Raw genomic sequence first — 15960 nt, 5'->3', positions numbered from 1 at the left:
TTCGTCATCATATCTCGTACTTGTATTACATCACCCTCATTAATTAATTCCACACATGTAAAATAACATTGCAAATATTACTAATATCAAACTAAAACACCCTCATTATTTAATTACACTAAAATCATTTGGTTTCCAAAATATATATATAATATTGATTGATTGATATTCGTCATTATATATCGTACTCGTATTACATCACCTCCATTAGTTCATTCTACATAAAAATCGCGCGAATTCTTATTTATAACCAACAAACAAATCCGTCATAAACTTACAATGAATTCAAATACGGAGTAATAGGGTAAATATTTCATCGGATTATTTGGGCCCATTTTACATTTAAGACAAGTATGTCCATCTTAGAGGATACCCGTCCTAGTCCAGTATTCCTACCCTATATTCCCAAGGATAAAAACCCTAGTTTTACCAGCACACAGTAAACACACACCCAAGTTTCTTCCAACATTTCTCAGAAAAAACACAACAAAAGAAAATGGCGGGAAATGGCAGCAAGAAGGAGAAACGCAGAGCAAAAAAAGCAGAAAAGAAAGCATCTGCTTCTGCAACAGCTTCTGCATCTGCATCAGGATCAGCATCTTCATCACAAAATTCAATATCATTAACAATATCAGAAGATATATCAGACTACAATCGATGCCGAGCTGAAGGAAAGGTGGAATTTCTGCCAGCTGACGAATTCTATTCTAATATGAATGACAACTTGAACAAAGTTCCTCCTCTTGCAAGGGTAATGGATGGTGTTATCCGCAACTGTATTCATATCGGCACTATCCCAGCTTTTACTAGACGTTTTGCTGCTCTTCCTTGTGTGCTTGGCAAGACTCTCGTCTGGGTTCAGGTATATTTTCAAGAATTACGAGTAATTATTGTGTAAGACAGTCTTATTTACTTTCTATATATTAGTGTAAGACCGTCTTACTTTCTAATTATTAGATGCAATTTTCATAATCTCTAGAAAGTTGTAATCTTGTATTTTATTGGGTTTTTGACATGCTTATGCTAAAAAGATTGAGTCTTTTTTAGAAACATGTTAAAAATTTAGCTTTTTAAATAGATTTGAGGAAAAAGTTATAATCTTTTTAATTTATTGGGTGTTTTCATTTTTCAACCTGCTTGTGCTAAAAAGTCTGAGTCTTTTTTTTGAAAAAATGGCTTTTTTTAAAAAAAAAATTGATGGTGATTAGGGTTTATATTATGGGGAATTTGTTTTTTTGCAAATGAATGTTTATAAACATGGGTTTTTGTGAAGATTTATTTTAAAATGACTCAAGTATGTAAAAAAAATTGGGTTTATAACTTTATATTATGGGGATTTTGTTATTTTGCAAATGAATGTTTTATCATCTTTATAAACATGGGTTTTTGTGAAGATTGATTTTAAAATGACTCCAAGTATGTAAAAAAAATTGGCTTTTAAGGCTGATTTGAAAAGTTGTAATCTTTTGATTGATAACAGAGTCTCACTTAAGACGGTGTTATCCGTCTTATTATTGGGCGTTTTGGACATGCTAGTGCTAAAAAGGTCGAGTCTTTTTCTAGTAACATGGGGTTTTTCTGTAATTTAATAATGGTAATTAGTGTTTACATCATGTGGATTTTGTTAATTAACAAATGATTGGGTTTAAAATGAATTTCCATAAAAAGGTGGAGTCTTTACTAGAAATTAAAATCATGGTTTATCATGTTGATTTTGGAAACATGATTTCTGTATTCGTTGATCAGGATTTTGAATTGTGGGTTTTGTTAAATACGAGTAATTGGACTAAAAAAACCGAGTTTTGAGCAAGATTAAGCTTCCAAAAACCCTCTTTTGTGACTGTAATGACTATAGTTTAATCAACATAGATCTGTGAAAAGACGATTCGAAAGTGTTCTGATCTGCCTGTATCGACTGTAGTTCGTTTGACGAGTTTATCCCTGTAGGAGCCTATGGCGTAGCGTAAAACGTGCATGATCTTGTTGATTTCAGTAATCTCTGGATCTCTAATAGAAGTAGGATTTCTTAGAAGTTTACTCTGTGCCTGTTCACAGGGTTGTGCAGAGTATAACTCGAGGAAAATCTTTCTTACGAAAAACTTAATGACCTGAGTTTGCTAATTTTGAGTCCCCCAGTATTGCAATAATGCCATGCTCATTATTTATGAGGGAAATGCAGCAGATTTTGAGCAGTCTTCCATGCAGAAAAATATTTGCTGCAATAGTTATTCTGACATTTACTTAATCACAAGGTTCTTGCTATATGTTAACTTGCATTTTGTTAAATTGGTAGCTTCTACTGGTTGATGAACAAAAGAAGGCGCAAGTGAAGATGTATGCACTTGGCTCAAGAGTGGCTCTTACTGATGATGACTCAGATGTTGTTGAACGCTCAAGGAAGCTCTTCAAAGGTTCGTAGTGTCTTTCCTTTCTTGTATGTTTTTGTTGTTGGTAATTAACCATGTGGCTGTAGTTACATTATTTATGAATCTGTTTATTGTAGATGCTGCTCCAACCTTCATGGATGACTTCGATCTCTGGATCTTTTCTCGCTCGCTGGTTAGTCTGCTTTTTAAAGTTCTGATATCTTGCAAGTCGTCTTGTATTTTTCATTCTTATAACTGTATGAGTGTGTCACTAGTACAAAAACGGCTTTTGGCTACGGTTTCACAACCGTAGTAAATCAAGGCGTTTAGATCAAGTACTTACGGCTACGGTTATGAACCGTAGCCTAAAGTGACTTTTGGCTACGGCTATTAGGATTAAACCGTAGCCTTATGTAGATAAAAGGCTACGGTTCTATTTTAACAACCGTAGCCGTTTTTCAGTTAAATTTAAAAAAAAAAAATCCAAAAATGGCTTTTTGGTAAATGTGCAGCCTTCTATTAAGATAATAGTTAATTACAAATGTTTAGAATACAACTACCATTACAAATCATCAATACTTAAAAGCTAAAAAAAAAAAAAAGCATATTCTACTCGGATGCGTTAGCTGAAGCTACATATTTTCTCCGTGATCCAAGCAGCATCCCGGCCTGCCAAATTTGATGCACAAAAACTAACCAGATGAGAAAAACACATACAATCAAAAATCGAATTATTTAACCACTAAGAGATTGAAATTTTGTTGGGCTTAAACATGAAAAAAGTGCATATTTGACCACCACCACCACCACCACTATAAATCAATTTGGCAAGAGAACTTCAACACATATATGAAGCATATAAACTAAACCGAGTGAAGGGAAAACTTACCTAGCTTTTGGACAAAAGTTTTAAACTTTATTTCAAAAAGGGATTTTTAATGCTACATCTCACAGCATAATATAGACACGGAAAAAAAATGTACCAAGTTCTGAAGAGCACGAGATCCATGGATATGCTGAAGGATACTCTTTCAGTAGCTCAATAACCCAATTTTGATTATCAGTTACCATCATCAGAATTATTGGTTCTACAAAAAACTGTCGCTGCAACAAGAAAACATTTATATTAGCATATCTCACAATAATCATAAGTCACGGAAAAGGACAAAATCATAAGTATAATCTCTTAATGGAGCGTCTAATTCTACGAGATCTACCATATGAAAGTATGAAACTACTACGGAGTAGCATGAACTGCTCCCAGAAAAGTGGTGAACAGATCCAATAGATAATCATGTGTTACTAGATATTTCAATGGAACAAGATTAACAAGACAAACTGCTCAGAATTTCAGATGGTATATCATGAAAATACAAACTTTAGCACAACAGATAAGGATAACCCAACAGCGCATTGCTCTGTGATATCAAAAATAGCAAGTTTCATAAAAATACATACTCTATTGAATAACTAATGAGTAATCTCACTATGAACATCATTCAATCAAAATCATACGCGATTGCAAATAATAATGCTAATTGAAAGACGTGTTATTTTGCTCGAAAAATTCACTTTCTTGGGAAATAGCAATTGGAGGCAGAGAACTATTGTTAGTCATGTCCAATGCATTTAGTGCGTCTTCATAGAACTATTGTACAGTTCTGATAAACCATGAACATGAGTAGAAAATTCGTTAATCATAAACACAACACTTCTGACCCCATGTCAAAGTTTGTATCAGGAAACCACTTACCCATGACTAACATTCTTTGGCAGATCAGAGTAACCTCTCCAATCACGGTTTGCTACTCCGGCCTTTCTTGTGCTTTATATGCCTAATAGAATAGTACACAAAAGAAAATGAAATCATAAAAGGGTTGAAACACTTGTTTAAAGAAAATGTCAGCAAGAGTTTATGGACTGCACGAGACCTAACCTCCCAGCCAAACAGCAACAACAAAAAATAAAGTTATACGATACCAAAGAGTAAAAGCATTTCTCCATGGTTACTACTTACTAAAACATAGAGCACAGGCCAGGAGAGAAAGAGAAGAACTTGCCTTGATATCAAAAATAAAAGGTTACTTTTCAAAGTTGACTGTCACCCTACGCGTTTGAAAAGAGACCGTAGAAACCGAATTAGAACAGTGTTGAACCTAATTCATAATAAGAAGCATTGGCAAATTCACATTAAGCCTAGTTATGAAAATACAAACTTTAGCTAAGTAGCTACTAAAAACTACAGGTAATCTAGGATCCGCCCTGGCACTAGATATGCTAGCCAAGCAATCAGATACTCATGCCACTTTTTTATTCTTTGTGACGAGTATTTTTTAATCAAAGGTAAACAAATGGTTGGACGGAGGAAGCATGACCGTTAATCAAGTCGGGAGTGGCCTGACACGGCTTACTATTAAGTAGATATACATTTCAGTGAAAAAATGAGCATTCGGCCCCTCGCCTCGTGGTTGTGAACCAGTATTCACATATAAGAAATGAGTTTAAGAGCAAGATAAACAGTTTTGGATCCTTATAATTTATAAATTTTTCAGTTAAAGGCTTCTCTTCTAACTCTTTCAATTATTTTTGTCAAAATACGAAGACAGAAACTTAATAACTTATGAATGTTTCTCAATCCAAACCCACTCTAGTTAGAATTCCAAATCCGTCACTTGCAAAGTTGCAAGTTTGTATTAAAAGTGACTTAAAAATGAATAACACCAGCAACAACAAAGCAAAAATTCCAATACACCACAAATACAAAGCCTTTCAAGGAACCTAACATCAAAGATTAGTCTATAAACGACAATGCGCTAAACATAAACCCTAAAAAGTAAAAATCAAACAAAACTAAGGTGCTGTTTGACCAAGTTTAAAAAGTGCTTTTGTAATTGAAAAAGTAGTAGCTTGGCCAAACATGGTAAATTAGAGAGTTTTAAAAGTCCTTTTGAGAAGTCAAAAACTGATTATTCACCCCCAAAAGGAGAAGTAGATATTTACTACTTCTACTTTTTACATAAAGAACCAAATAAGCAAACAAAAGGTATTAAAGTAGTTAGGCCAAACATATAAATTGTGTGAGAAACCGCTTTTACAAAAGTATGGCCAAACAACTAAAACTTTTCCGAAAAATAACTTGTGAATAAACTCCTTCTCAAAAATGAAAAGTCCTTTTCCATAAGCAAGGCCAAACAGCACCTAACATAACTTGATAGAAACCAGAAAAGGAATTACCTTTGCGGCTTAGAAATCATAAGAAATCGCGGCAATCGGCTCAGATATACCCATTCCAATTTCCTTTGCTGCTCGAATTTCACCGTCAAAATCGCAAGAAATCACAAATCAAGGGAAAGGAAGACAAAGAGATCGAGGTATTTGGCGGCACCAAATGTTACACCACCACCATCTGGTTGATGATAATATGTTGATGATTCTGATAATATGTTGATATGTTACACCATCACCATCTGGTTCAGTTCCACATCATTAATACCCTAGAAAACTTGAATGGTGATAATATGTTGATGATTGTTTTAAAATACCAAAAAAATGAGAGGAATTGGGGCCAATTAGGCGGATGCAAGAGGGATTTGAAGGTAGAAATTGAAGGGTAGTTCAAGGAAGAGATTTGTAGTAGATTGATTAATGGAAGAGGATGTACCGAAATGGGAGTTGACAGATTAAGAGATGAAGGAGAGGCGTTCCAAGTTTGCAGGTATGTGAGGGCTGATTTAGGGAGATGGATAGACAAAGCACTTTGTGTTATACTAGGCTGCATTTATTATGTATAAACTTTCGGCAACGGTTCACAATAACCGTAGCACGCCGACACGCGACAGTTAAGTGAAGTGTCGGAGTAACATAGGCCTATACTTCATATAAGGCTTCGATTTTTAAATGGAACCGTAGCCTTTTCCTTTGTCCGACATTTATGGCTACAGCTGTTTATCAATAACCGTAGCCTTTTATAAAAGGCTACGGTTAATAACAGAAACCGTAGCTACTTTTTCCACTAGTGTGTTATCGATCATTGAACTGATTCAGTTCTTATAATTGTATGAGAGTGTATAGAGAATAAGTTCTTTGTTCTCCACGACTGTTGGTTTATTGCGAATGCATTGGTTATCTGTAACACAAAAACCTAATTTTCTTTCTTGAAAGGTGCGCAAGGCGTATAATGGCTCGATTGATGCTGCTGCTCTTAATTTTTCATCATATGATCCTCTGGAAAACCTTCGAGAATACCCTATGGACTCGTCAGCTGGAACTCGATGTGCCGAGGTACTCTTGAAATTTTTACTTCTTTTTTTCTCTACGATTTCTACCAAGATCCAACTGTGGAGGTGGACTTTGGCTGGACATTAAATTGCCGATAAATTTCCTTGTGTTAACTGTAACATCTGTAAGGTTAAACTTATTCTGTATTTGCTGATAAATTAACGAGTGTATAATCTCCAATCTTCTTTATGTACAGATTTTCATGTTCTTCGCTGTTGATGGTGATGTGCCAGGAGAACTGTCCAACCGCGAGGAAATGCTGGAATTTCTCAATAGTCTCAACTCTAGGAAGGGCATCCGCAAGATACAGGTATTCCTCGTTTCTTATTCTTCTACATTGTTTAATCATCTCTACCCAATTGCAGTCCAGTAATGACAGCGGTGTTCTTTTATTGCAGGCATTCAGTGTGACGGCAGGAAGTGTGGTTGCGGCAAGGGAAAAGCTGGACGAACTCAGGGGAAACCATCAAAGTGCACAAGATTAGGCTTGTAAAGATGTGTTAGAAAGTGGTGAATGAATTTCTGTTAACATCGTATCTTATCGTATCGTATGTAAGGCTTAAAACTGGGTTTAGCTGTTTTTGTCTAGTGAGGTATGACTTGAGCCACTGACTTGTGCTATGTTGCTCTGTCTTGGTTGTAATTATCGCACCCGTGTGTGTGTTCGTCTGCCTGTTCTTGTCATTAGCCTTCTACGTACATGCTATGAGTGGATTACGCCGCCTTGCATTTCTATATGAACAAGAACGATCTTGGGTGAATATTTGGAAACAGAAGTGATTGACTTTCTTTTCTGGATTAGTAGTTACTATATCAACCAACCTTCGCAAATTTTAATTTCAAACGACTAAATCCGTCTAAAATTAAAATATATCAGATTTTGTTAATACTTCAGTAAAGTAACAAACTATTTCAATTTCTAAAACATCCCTTTTTTTTTCTAGTTCTTGTGCCCAAAAGACAACCAGTGGATCCAAAGAAGCGGTAACAGAATTCCATATCGCGTATATGTGCATCTGGAGGATCTAGCTTCAATCCAGAAGAAGGTAACCAACCTGAATTCGAGCTCTCTAAAAACTGAAGACGAGAGTATCTAAGCACGTTTAGTTCTTAATCAATTAGTATTCTATACTTTTATGTATTACAATGTGAGCTTTGTCGAATAACAAATTTGTATATTCTTCGATGTTAACCATTTACTCTTTGGTTCTCAACAGATCTTTCAGATGAATGTCAAACATTGTTACTCCGTATTATATTTTGTGAGGCAGAAGTTGGTTCATCTGGCCTTACCCCTTGTTGATTATGCTACTAAGTTAAGTTTTATATTCTAGGCGTTATGTAGCCAACAACCAAACTTTACGTCCATCATTAGTCATATTGTTAAGTGAGCCCATTTTCTCAGAGGATCCATTTCCTTGTTAAGTCGATATATCTAGGTTAGATAGCACATAACTCAGAGGTCTCAGATTCGAACCCTATTTTTGAAGATTGGTTAGGAATTACTCTCTTCGTGTCATAGAATTAAGTCATTAACCACATGCTCTCTGTGTCGAAAAACTCCAATGAAAAATGTATAAGGAATATAATAAGTCTAGTAATAGAATTCACAATATGACAATATTGTGATATTCTAAGAATAATTATAGATTTAGAAATTATCTTTAGATATTGTAATAGTCATAGTTTTCCATATTATGTCAAATATATCTCTAAGATATATTATAGTTAGATTGTGTTTCAAGTTATTGTCAATTGCCATATAAGCATCCCTCGTTTATCAATAATATTCAAGCAATCATTTCATTCAATCTTATATTCTCTACAAAATGGAGCGAAATAACCATAGATTTAGAAACTTTTAGACTTCACATAAATAAATGGTCAGTGTATGATCATTTATCAACAAATATTAATCATTATAAAAAGATCATTTATTAATAAAATGCTATAACTAAAATTGTCACTTCATTTATTAATAAAATGCTATAACTAAAATTGTCACTTTCTAACAATAATATGTTGGTAATTGTTTATCAAAAAATGTTACATTTTATTGTAAATGGTTATATCTTATACTCCCTCCTATTTAGGGTTTTCTTCCCTTTGTTTGTGGGCACAGGTATTAAGGCGAAAAATAAAATAAGAGTAAAAGAGTTGGGTGGAGTTGGTGATAGAAGAGAAAGATGAATAATTAGGAATTAAATAAGCAATTGTGGGACCAAAACATTAAGAAAAGTAATAAAATATGGGTAAAAGAGTTGAATGGGTTTGGTGATAAAAAAATGGATGAATGAAATAAGAGTAAAAGTTTTCAAAATAAGAAATGAAAAAAAAAAAAAAAAGTAAATAAGGAGTATATACATTTTAGTTTCAACAAATTCAGTCGTAGAATTTGCAAAGGTTAAAATACTGACTTCTAGTTCTGATCCAGAGAACAATGGCAATCACTCCTCCTTCCAAATCTTCTCCCAAGATCTTTCGTGTTGAAATCAAAGGGTTCTCACAGAGTCACAGCTAAAAAGTATGACAAGATTGAACCAACAAATTCTATTATACTCGTATAGTCGTATTCCGTAGATGGCTAATGTATTGACAAGACTAGACATGTCAGAAATTAGAAAGATGGAGTATAAACTTGAACAAATTCTTGTCATTATAAATGTTCCAAATCTATCAAAAAAATTTAGCCTCTATTTCATAAATCTAATTGAAAAGCACAAAATCTCATTGAAGACGGTACATATCCGTCACTCCGGAGTGACGGATACCATTTTCTCTCAGAAATGACCCAAATAGAGAAGAGAGGGAAACACATGGGGGTGCCCTCACCTTGTCCCTCTATCCGTTTTGTGAGTGCCATTACCCGTCACTTCCTCCGACCCGTCTTCAGCAAGACTAACTGATTGAAAAGACAGCTGAAAAGTAAAAACTTAACTTAAGTATGAAAAAGTAACTGATAAGGTAGCTGATAATTAGGAATTGATAAGGTAATGAATACATAAAAAAACTGTTTGACAAACTAACTGAAAGAATATCTAATTTTGATAAAATGACGTAAAAGAATATGATGATTAATTAATAATATAGTTTTAAGGGGTAAAAAAGGAAATTAAAATCAAATTAGGTACTTAAAATTTCAAATGCTACTCTATGTAGCATTTCATTTCAGGTAACTTATTTGGTTAAATAAGTTATTTGCTAAACGTTTAAAAAAAACAAGGTAACTGAAATTTTGGTCAAATAAGCTAATTTGACCAAATCAGGTACCTGAAATGCATTGATGCTAAAACAGATTAAGGATGATCGATGAGTCGCAACCTAGATAGCACCGAAACGGATATGAATATTGTCACAGAATGGATACGCTGGACAACATTTCATGAGGTATAAAACACGGGACACATTATTTAAATTTAATAAAATATATATTCTAAAGTTATAATAATACCATTTTATTTTTGTAACTGATGGGGCATATTCTGCACCGCTGACCAAGTCAACATATTGAGCAAGGTCAAAGATATCCACAGCAAAGTCAACGACTTAGACAGTCTAGCCGATGGACCCATCGGCCTGTCACCTGGGTCTCGGCCTGGCAACTGGCCAGCCGGGGCACATACCCGCGTAATCATATCCAAGACCCCTCGGCCGGCCTGCCATAGGTCCATCGGCCGAGGGCAGAACGGTCTTTCCACCTGCTAGTCACTTGGCCACTTGGCCACTACGCGACAAAAGGTGAAAGTCTATAAATACTCCTCAACCTTCATTGAGGAAAGGATCCACAAATTAACCTAAGAATCACTATTCATCTGGTAATATCTTCCTTATCTCTCTACAATACATACACTAAACCAAGCAGCAACTTACCTCTCTAAGTTTACTGACTTGGGCGTCGGAGTGAGTACGCTCGGCCAAAGCCGAGCCCTCAGTTTGTTCATCGTTTCAGGAGACCGCAAGGAGGATTCAAGCAAAGACGTCATTCTACAAGCCACGGGTGGTAACAATACTTGCTCTGGAATTACACCCGGAACAATTGGCGCCGTCTGTGGGGGAAGATACTAGAAGCTAGTCACATTCATTCCCAAACAAAAAAAATATAAACACAAAAAACTCACCCAAAAAGCCAAGAAGATGTCAAAGCAACAAGAGGTATTCGTAAATGACGAAACTGAGCCACACTAAGATGATACCTTCCAAAATTCTGGAGTTGCGCAGCCCTCCACCGGCGGAGTAATCCAACCGGAATTCGGGATGCCAAATATGCCAGACACACCGCTGCCCGCCGACCAGTTCACCATCATGGGACATGTGGTTGATGCAGCAAAACTGAAGATGCCCCTGGACCTAATTGGGAGTACGCCGGCTCACACTGTCACGCCGACAAGAGCGGCGGAAACCGTCCAGGAGACCAGGGCCCAAAACGTGACTCCAAGAAACTTGAACGGAGCATTAGGAGAAGCTGACCCTGTCAAGACACCGGAGGAGCCCAAAGTGGTCGTGGTAGACCTAAGTCCTTCTCGCACTCGTGAGAGGACCGCGTCGCCACGGCACAAACGAGGCACACCCCGAAGGGGCGAAAGAAGCCCAACTCGCCAGAGTTGGAGAAGAAGCCCGACTTACCAGAGTCGGAGGAGAAGTCCTTCTCGCTACGAGGAGAGAAGCCGGACTAGGAATGCGAGGAGCCGATCGCCGCGTGTCGTTCGACATGTGGTCAGACAGCCCCTCAGTGCCTATGTCCTTGAAACCGCCGTGCCTACCAAGCTGAAGTTGCCGGCGCTCACATACAAAGGGGATAGCGACCCCACCGACCACGCCGAAACCTTCGAGTCGTACATGTCGGTGTGGGAGCAACCCGACGAAGTCTGGTGCCGAGTCTTCCCAACGACCTTGCATGGGATGGCTCAAAGTTGGTACAAGGGGCTGCCCGACGGTTCGGTATACTGTTACGCCGACCTAAGGGACGCCTTTCTAGCCCAGTACTCTTGCAACAAGAGAAGGGTCGTGGAGACATCGGATCTCCTGACTATCAGACAGGAGGGGGGCGAGTCTCTACGAAGCTATGTAAAGAGGTTCGACGCTGAGTTCAACGTATTCGGAGATTAATCCCGAATTGCGCCTTTCGATGATGAAAGGCCTCCCAAGGGGAGACTTAAAGAACGAGCTCATCAAGTACGGAGGCCTGGGCTTGGATGCCGCCAGGAAGAAGGCCGACCAGGCCATCAAGGTGGAGGACTATCACAAGACCTGGGTAGGCCCTGGCGAGGCCGAACCCTCGGAAAAGAATAGTCGCCGGGAGGACAACCCGGACAAAGGACGCCGTGACAATAATCGGTCACGGTCCAGTGAAGGACGCCGTGACAATAATCGGTCACGGTCCAGTGAAAGACGCCGTGACAATAATAGGTCACGGTCTGACAAGTCCGCCAGGAAACAGAACTCGGCTGGTGCCGGGGGGAGTTCGGGAACGTACTACCAGCAGCGGTACAAAGATCGCACCGCCCGGTCGTATCGGCCGCCGGTTTTCGCCCGAGCAAAACGAGGGCCGAAATGGGAAAGGCCACCCAAGCCAAAGGCGGACGGTGACCCGAGCCGATCGTGAGTACCACGCCCACACGGCCACCTTATCGACAACCGCCGCATCCAAAAATGTCATTGAAGAGCTGATCCGGAAGGGGAGCCTCGGCAAGTACGTTGCCAAAGGCCAAAAAACTGACGCCGGCGTTTCAGACAAGAAATCCGTCTTTGAACGGATAGGAGTGATCCATGTTGTCATCGGGGGCAACGAGAACGGTGGGTCCGCTCATGGGCACAAACGGCACTTGAACGACCTGTATCAGGCCATCAACTTTGTGCCCAACACAGCGGTCCCCGCTTCCAACATCCCCGACATGACTATTGGGAAGAAGGACTACGCGGGAGTCATCGCCCCCACAATTCCCACTTGTAGTCCATTTGGACGTATCCAACCACCTGGTCAAGAGGTGCCTGATTGACACAGGCGCCTACACAAACATCATGTTCAGGGAATGCTTTCTCAACCTCGGTCTGAAGGTTGAAGACTTAAGCCCCTGCACAAGCCCACTGTACAGCTTTTCTGGGGCCGGCCTGGTACCCCTGGGGTCAATCAGACTGCCAGTGATGTTCGGCAAGGGGTATGCAGCCAATAATGTCCTAGCCGAGTTCGTGGTCATTGACGGCTCGTCCGCCTACAACGTTCTCATAGGCCGAGTCACGCTAAGAGAGGCTGACGCGGTGATGTCTATCCGGGCCCTGACACTAATGTATGTCTCGGACCGGGGGGAAGCGCATAAGCTCGTCTCCAAGGACGAGAAAGACGAAGTGGTCAATATCCAGATATCTGCCAGAGGTTGCAACATGCAATCCTTCAAAGCGGCGAAGAAATCAGAGAAGGGAAAAAGCCTATCCTTGCAACAAGAGGGCAACTTCATGGAGGCGACCGACGGCTGACTGGGGAGAAATTCTGTATAGCGGCGGAGGTGTCCGAGATAGCTGTGGACACCCCGACGCATTTTTGAATCTAATGTAGAATAATCTAAGTTTTTTCATCAAAGTGTTCATTTTTCCCATAGTCATCATCAAGAAATAGACGCCGGCTCACACTGTCACATCGACAAGAGCGGCAGTCTATATCAAGAAACAGACGCCGGTTCACACTGTCACATCGACAAGAGCGGCAGTCTACATCAAGAAGCAGGCGCCGTCGCAGTCACCCCAAGTAGTAGACGCCACGGCAGTCACCCCAAGAGGTAGACGCCGTCGCAGTCACTCCAAGTGGTAGACGCCACGTTAGTCGCTATCAAGAAGCAGACGCCGGCTCACACTGTCACATCGACAAGAGCGGCAGTTTATATCAAGAAACAGACGCCGCTCACACTCACACATCGACAAGAGCGGCGTCGTCATGAAGAAGCGACGCCGTCAGCATCCTCCAAGTGGTAGACGCCACGTTAGTCGCTATCAAGAAGCAGACGCCGGCTCACACTGTCACATCGACAAGAGCGGCAGTCTATATCAAGAAACAGACGTCGGCTCACACTGTCACATCGATAAGAGCGGCAGTCGTCATGAAGAAGCAGGCGCCGTCGCAGTCACCCCAAGTAGTAGACGCCACGGCAGTCACCCCAAGAGGTAGACGCCGTCGCAGTCACTCCAAGTGGTAGACGCCACGTTAGTCGCTATCAAGAAGCAGACGCCGGCTCACACTGTCACATCGACAAGAGCGGCAGTTCTATATCAAGAAACAGACGCCGGCTCACACTGTCACATCGACAAGAGCGGCAGTCGTCATGAAGAAGCATGCGCCGTCGCAGTCACCCCAAGTAGTAGACGCCACGACAGTCACCCCAAGAGTTAGACGCCGTCGCAGTCACTCCAAGTGGTAGACGCCACGTTAGTCGCTATCAAGAAGCAGACGCCGGCTCACACTGTCACATCGACAAGAGCGGCAGTCTATATCAAGAAACAGACGCCGGCTCACACTGTCACATCGACAAGAACGGTAGTCGTCATGAAGAAGCATGCGCCGTCGCAGTCACCCCAAGTAGTAGACGCTACGGCAGTCACCCCAAGAGGTAGACGCCGCAGCAGTCACTCCAAGTGGTAGACGCCACGTTAGTCGCTATCAAGAAACAGACGTCGGCTCACACTGTCACATCGACAAGAGCGGCAGTCTACATCGACAAGAGCGGCAGTCGCTATCAAGAAACAGACGCCGGCTCACACTGTCACACCGACAAGAGCGGCAGTCTATCAAGAAGCAGACGCCGCGACAGTTACGGCCAGCGCAGTCGATACTCGCAAAAGCGATCAAAACGCCTTAAAAGCGTTTAAACACAGTTGGGATGCGCACTCTAGACTGCCTCGGTCAGGCCGAGGCGGAAGCAAAAAGACAACTCAGACGAAGACGAAAAAAGACCTCGGCGAAGCCGTAGGCAGGCAAGCGAAGACGCTAAGTACAGTTGATACGCTCAACTATTAGCGCAAGGAAACTCAAAGTGAGGTAAAGACCTCGGCCAAGCCGAAGGCAAAAGAAACGAACTCTTATTAAGAATGATAATAAGTTACAAGTGAGGAGAATACAGACGACGGCCGTCCCCATAGGGATAAGCCAAAACACAACCTACCAAAGTTGTACAAAATACAGGGAAAGAAAGGCAAAAAGTTACAAATATGTCATTTGAAGCGCCAAAAGATGGCAGGGAGGAAGGGCTTAATAATTGGCTCCCGAACAGCTGAAGCTATCCGAGACGCCGGGTGAGCCCGTGACGACCGCCCGTCTCCCTATGTCTGTTCTTTGCCATCGCAGCCGGTAGCCACATCTTCTTCGATGGGCAACCCAAAAATGCGTTCTTAGCGGCCTCGGCTTTCAAAGAACCTCGGCCTTAGCCTCAAGCCTCCTCGCCCTCATTCTCTCGGCTTCCTGCTTGGCCGCCTTAGCCTTCTCAGCAAGGGCCGCCTTCTCCGCGGCCGCCTCTTTCTCTATCTTCGCCCTCACCGCCTCCTTGGCCTTCTCCTCCACGGCTTTCTCCTTAGCCTCGAGCTTATCATCAAACAGCTCGTCAAATTTGCCCCACGGAAAGGAACCATCAAGAGGAAAGAGCTCCCCAATCACTTCCCTAGCAGCTTCTTCGGCCAGATCCCGGTATTCGACACACATGTTAGGGAGCATGACGGTTTGGAGCATCTCAATGTCCTCCTCCTTCTGCCTAATGACGGCCTCTTTGCTCCGAATCACCTTCCCCTGGATCTGAAACTGGTCCCTGAATTCGTTCCTCTGCTGGAGATAAAGGTCGGCGCGCCTCTGAACAAGGTTACACTTCTCCAGCAGCTTAGCAGCTTCGGCCGCCGCAGCCTCGGCCTTGGCTCTCTCAGCAAGGACCTCCTTTTCAGCGTCCTCCCTGAGTTTTCTCTCAGCCAAGAGCGCTTTCTCAGCATCTCCCCTGAGCCTCTTCTCATTGAGGAGATCCAGCTTCGCCTCCACGGCCACCTTCTTAGTGGCATTAAGGTGAAAAACAGATTGGGCCGCGGCTTTCTCCTGCTCTATGATACGAGCACCGGTCAGCTTGTTCCACCTCGCCAGCTCCTTGATCAGCTCCGTACCTTCCACTATAAGCTGGGAGACGGAAGCCTTCTGGGATGAAGAGTCAATGGTGAACCTTTGATCACCAGCCTGCACTTGCTGGGAAGCCTTCTGGGATGAAGAGACAATAGTGACGTTTTGATCACCAGCCTGCACGGGGCTCTTCTCCACTCGCTGCTCATTAAGAGCAACGGTCGACAGCGATTGATCTGC

The 15960-nt window shown here is 41.4% G+C and overlaps 2 protein-coding genes across 2 annotated transcripts in view; one reads left to right on the top strand and one right to left on the bottom strand.

Moving 5' to 3' along the window:
• Window positions 1-15960, bottom strand: part of LOC141656940 (uncharacterized) — a 362888-nt gene that overhangs the window by 154860 nt on the left and 192068 nt on the right. The window lies entirely within an intron of this gene.
• LOC141656941 (uncharacterized) lies at window positions 429-7182 on the top strand. The gene is made up of 6 exons (XM_074464033.1): window positions 429-862; window positions 2294-2411; window positions 2504-2559; window positions 6528-6647; window positions 6841-6954; window positions 7043-7182. Exons 1-6 carry the CDS (start codon window positions 497-499, stop codon window positions 7127-7129), a joined length of 861 nt encoding a protein of 286 aa, XP_074320134.1. The 5' UTR covers window positions 429-496; the 3' UTR covers window positions 7130-7182.

Source organism: Silene latifolia, chromosome 5 (genome assembly GCF_048544455.1).
Source record: "Silene latifolia isolate original U9 population chromosome 5, ASM4854445v1, whole genome shotgun sequence".
Classification (NCBI taxonomy): Eukaryota; Viridiplantae; Streptophyta; class Magnoliopsida; order Caryophyllales; family Caryophyllaceae; genus Silene; species Silene latifolia.
This window is presented reverse-complemented; position numbering and strand designations above follow the sequence as displayed.

Bases quoted from the DNA above. Each gene is read 5' to 3' on its own strand.
- LOC141656941 (XM_074464033.1), top strand. From the start codon at position 497: ATGGCGGGAAATGGCAGCAAGAAGGAGAAACGCAGAGCAAAAAAAGCA. The intron at 863-2,293 runs GTATATTTTCAA...TTAAATTGGTAG, and splicing joins AGACTCTCGTCTGGGTTCAG to CTTCTACTGGTTGATGAACA. The intron at 2,560-6,527 runs GTTAGTCTGCTT...CTTTCTTGAAAG, and splicing joins GGATCTTTTCTCGCTCGCTG to GTGCGCAAGGCGTATAATGG.